Genomic DNA, 4,700 nt, shown 5'->3' with positions numbered 1-4,700 from the left:
TAATGGAAGCTTGTAGCCTTTCAATTGATCTTTTGATACAAACATACTTGTTGTAATGTAGTAATGATGATTTTGATGATTGACAAACTTACTAAAAGGACTTGATACCGATTAAGGTTGTAAAAACTGAATCTTGGCTCGTGTTAATGGAGTTGTTAGTTAAATACTACGATAGTTCATGACTCTTTCCTTCTTTGAGTAAGAAGGTTTCCACGTAAACATATTCTGTTCCTTGACACTAGTTGGATCGACACAAACCATCAATACTTTAAACTGTTTTAAGAAGTATGACAATAAGAAAACCTCTAAGTTGTTGAACCAGGTTAGACGCCCTGGTTTCAATACATGATTTACAAGAGTAGCTACCATTTTACTAGTCATCTTATGTTTGTGGTTGTAGCCAATCATATAAACTCTACCTGTTCTGCTTTTTTTTTTCGAATAACACATATGAACTTCATGAATCATTTATAAAATTATTGAAAAAAATATATTTCAATCATTAATTAGGCAAACATTGGCGGGGAAAATGAAATACAATTCAATTGAACAAACAATGTGAAGAAAAAAGCAAAAACAATTCGACTAGCATTAAACCATCCTTGCAGCTTGAATAGGATGGAGAAGTTGAAATAATACCGAAAAATTTCTCAAAGGCAAATGATAAATATGTTAGTTGACGAAATGACAGTTCCTCCTGATCTCTCCGTTTCGACCTGTCAGGACATCTATAGTACCCATGTGAATCATTGCAGCTGCAAACTTCCTTGACCAAATTGAACCAAATCTAGCATTGTAGTTCACCATTCTAGCTGTTCTCGGGTTTGCCATCAACGCCTGATCTGAAATCATAAGTCCCTTTTGACTCTTTAAAGCCAAGTAATATCTGTTATCCAACCTGATTGGTGTCAGGGGATCAAGGTTCGCGGGATTAGCAGCTCCCGTCCCATTTGTAAGTGCTTCTGGTGGACAAATAGACTTCAAGAAGTCCGCGTATTCAGGATCAATTGGAAGACTTTGTTGATTGTTTTGAGGATACAAACGGCTAGCAAATACACCGCAATGTGCAATGCCAATGGAATGCGCACCAGAAAGGGTCACCATTTCATCAACGGACATACCTTTGCTTGCAAAACTCTTGATGAGTTCGGTGGCATTGACGAAAGGAGAAGGAAGATTAGTCAATGTTTCAGAATCAATAGAAACACGACCATCACGACGTCCTGCTTGGACATCATAATATATTCTCCCAACTTTGTAAGAACTGTCCCGAGCAGCAAATGCAAGTATGTCTGCACACGAAACAACTCCAGGGCATGCAGCCTCAAGTGCAGCTTTTGCAGCATCAATCACCTCAAAACCTCGTAAACTGTTCTTGTTTGGAATACCTTCCTTCTCGGAGTTTGGTCCATCCAATAACACGGATGCATCACACCCCTAATTAAAGTACAGGACAGGTTAAACCGTTATAAGAACATAATGTAATCATCAAATTAATAAAATAAAAATGCAAGCATTAAATTTATACGTACTCTGACAAAGCAATCGTGGAAATGTAACCTGATAAGTCCAGCAGCAATGCCTGGATTACGAGACACGGCTCTGTTTACAAAATGCTGAACAATGTGTTCTGCATAGGGACAAGTATATCGATAGTAACCTACTTTAATCGATGGCCAATATGGTGTTCGATAAGCAAGAATAGACGATGAAAATGATAAAATGAGACAAACAAAAAGTGCAAGATTGATGCCTTTGGAATCCATTTTTTTTAATTTTTTTGAGACTCAAAAGACACTATGGTTTTGATGGATATAACTTTAGGAACATATTGAAGTATTTATAGTTTGAGAAATTCTTGAAGGAACAAAAACATGATTGTTTATACAATAGCAAAGTGTATAGTTGATGTATTCTTGAGCTTATCTGACCTTTGAAGAACTCAACAACTACTACATTATGGCATCCATGAATAGGATTGACACTCTTTTTTTTTCTTAATTTTTACTAGTGATGTGATTTGTGAACTATTCTATTTCCTTGAGAATCACTTGTGCTATAATTAAAATTTACGTGACATAGTTTGAATTTATACAAAGTTTAAAAAAAGAAATGAATATCTTTTAACCTTGTCATGATATTAAACACGTCACATCATCTGTGTGGCTGTAAAACTTCTAAAATCTATCGTCTTATCTATCGTTTAATATTTGTGTAGTTATGAAAGCTTCTCATTGAGACTCATCTTACTATTTTGTTAAAAGATAAAATAAATCCCACTTGGAGATTGAATTAGCTTGTTTATTTCATTAGTTGGTTGCCAATATCTTTGTGCATGGCCTATTTGTTATATTTTTGTTATATGTCAACTCATTATGTTAGCTTTCTTAATTTGTAAATACATGTTTGACTTTCCTCTTTCATCTTGTTAAAATTTAGTGGCTTTATCTACTACTGGAGTTGTGAAATCAAAAATTTTGTTAAGAATGTCCGAGATTCAATATATGTATGAAAAAAAAATTATTAACCTATATACATATACTCATTATAAAAGCTGTCTGACTGGCTACCCTAAGTTATATGTGGCTACACTATTGATAACAAGACAAGTAGTGCAAATAAGTAGAAGTTCTCTTTGATTCTTCCCCTTTTTTTTGGTCTACAATCGAGACTTAAGTTCCGGTGGTTTGCTTTACTAGCTGTCGGGGTGTAACATTTGTAACGTGAGAAGTCATTACTCCCAAATAATAAGGGAATTTGACGCTATATAGGCAACGCTCATAAGGAACCCCCAAAATTTATATGCAAAATCAGCTTACATTAGTGTCAATCAACCGAGCTACCAGGTTTGATGAATAAAAGTGATCGGTAAATCACTAATAGATCATCACATAGAATAATATATATTTATGTGATAATAAACTATCTCATTTACCCAAATATCAGCATGTAATCAAATTCATGTTCAAATACCTATACTTATCAAGATATTATCCATATTTTCGATTATTTTCGAATTGTAATCTTTTTGTTGATCCAAAACATCCACAAATATATTAATACAAGATACATGATTTGATAGCAAACATTACAAGAAAACCAAACAAGACAATTATTTCAGCTAAGATCACACTTTGGCTTTAGTCATACAAGAAAACTTGAATAATAAATCACAATCATATGCTATAAATTTCAGCCCATTAATTAAGCAACAGTTTCTGCAGGCTTTTCTTCTGTGGGCTTTAGTTCGGGCTCAGCTGGTGTTTCTGTGGGCTTTTCTTCTACGGGCTTTTCTTCCATGGGCTTTGTTTCGGGTGCTGGTGCTGGTTCTTCCCAATACGATGTCTTCTTTCCGGTCTTTGAAACCGTTTGGAAAACAGCTTCCGGTTCCACATTTCCTTTTACCGTCACTTTTTGCTCCTTTATATCGATGTCAAATGATTCAACACCTACAATATATTCATACAGAAGTTTCGAGTCAAATTAATACTCTTTCTGTTTCAATTTATACAACATTCATAGGCTAATGTGTTACTGAATGAATTCAACTGAACTCAATAACAATTTTATCTAAATTTTGTATTTGTATTAAGATAGACATCGAGGAACTCTAAAGGACTAGCACCTAAAATCGATAAATTAAACCTCTAAATTTCTATTTAGTCTGTTTTTTTTTTTAAAAAAATGACGCATCTATTAGAGAACAATTTAATTGCAATATTCACTGTCTACCCTTTATGACATGATTTTATAGACATTAATATATATGTGACATGTTACAGATGTTAACGAATTTCGTGTCAAGCTAAACAAGTTCACAACGGATAAAAAAAAGTGCAATTATATACAAAAATGTACCTTCCATTTTGCCCAAAACTCTGTTGACAGCTCCAACACAGCCTTGGCATGACATGCCAACCTTGAGAACAACTGTCTGCTTATATCATATAGAAAGAAAAAAAAACGATTAACTAATTTTTGAAGTTTAATTTCTACGCACAGATAAAATTATCTTGCGTAAATTTTTATATGACAATCTTAACTTCTTTTTTATGCGAGACAGAAAATATTACTATTTAAGCTCTTTCAATTTATTCTTTCTTTAAATAAGTGTTTGCGGTTAAGGTAACTATTTGTATATACTAAGAAGTTGATAAATGGAATTCATAACCTAAAATTATGATAAATTACATGTTAAAACACATTAAAAGTATAATTTAAAAAATGGGATAGTAACACTTTTAGTCCCTCAAATGTTAGTAATTTTGATTATTTTTTTTCCTCTGTGATATATATTAATAACACATTTTACCTTTTATTTAAATTTAAAATGAGTTGTTTTAATCATTTTATGTGGGAATTAAGTATATACTATTTGTGCTATTTTTGCACATATAAAGTAACAACACAATCTTATTATTATACATGAGTAATTAAGTTGTGAAATGGTGAGATAATTATGAATATTCACTAGTAAAGGAATTAAAAGTGCACATTTCAACTAATTAAAGATTAAATATACTTAATAACATATCACAATGATCAAAATTAAACTTTTTGTCATAATTAAGGGGTCAAAGTTACAATTAGCACTTAAACAATGGTTAGTATATATTGATGCTAAAATCCTTAATCAAATTAGGTGAATGTGACAATGTAAGGTCATAAGCTTTCAAAATATTTATCAATCCCCCACACCC

General features: G+C 32.5%; 2 protein-coding genes across 2 annotated transcripts in view; both read right to left on the bottom strand.

Annotated features, from left to right (window-relative positions):
* Positions 1-476: 476 nt before the first annotated feature.
* Positions 477-2,019, bottom strand: LOC107004215 (peroxidase 5-like). Its single transcript, XM_015202456.2, has 2 exons — positions 1,533-2,019; positions 477-1,437 (listed from the first exon to the last, which is right to left on the bottom strand). The coding sequence occupies exons 1-2, from the start codon at positions 1,764-1,766 to the stop codon at positions 673-675; spliced, it is 999 nt and encodes a 332-aa protein (XP_015057942.1). The 5' UTR covers positions 1,767-2,019; the 3' UTR covers positions 477-672.
* A 960-nt stretch (positions 2,020-2,979) lies between these two features.
* The window catches only part of LOC107002918 (copper transport protein ATX1-like), a 3,093-nt gene continuing 1,372 nt past the window's right edge, over positions 2,980-4,700 (bottom strand). Inside the window, exons 2-3 of the mRNA XM_015201124.2 lie at positions 3,859-3,934; positions 2,980-3,449 (exon numbers count right to left, since the gene is read on the bottom strand). Of these exons, the coding sequence (XP_015056610.1) occupies positions 3,205-3,449; positions 3,859-3,934 (321 nt within the window). The 3' untranslated portion in view covers positions 2,980-3,204. The remainder of the gene's footprint in view (positions 3,450-3,858; positions 3,935-4,700) is intronic.

Source organism: Solanum pennellii, chromosome 11 (genome assembly GCF_001406875.1).
Source record: "Solanum pennellii chromosome 11, SPENNV200".
Lineage (NCBI taxonomy): Eukaryota > Viridiplantae > Streptophyta > Magnoliopsida > Solanales > Solanaceae > Solanum > Solanum pennellii.
Note: the sequence above shows the minus strand (reverse complement) of the source record. Positions and strands in the feature narration are given on the sequence as shown.

Bases quoted from the DNA above. Each gene is read 5' to 3' on its own strand.
- LOC107004215 (XM_015202456.2), bottom strand. From the start codon at position 1,766: ATGGATTCCAAAGGCATCAATCTTGCACTTTTTGTTTGTCTCATTTTA. The intron at 1,438-1,532 runs GTACGTATAAAT...TACTTTAATTAG, and splicing joins TCCACGATTGCTTTGTCAGA to GGGTGTGATGCATCCGTGTT.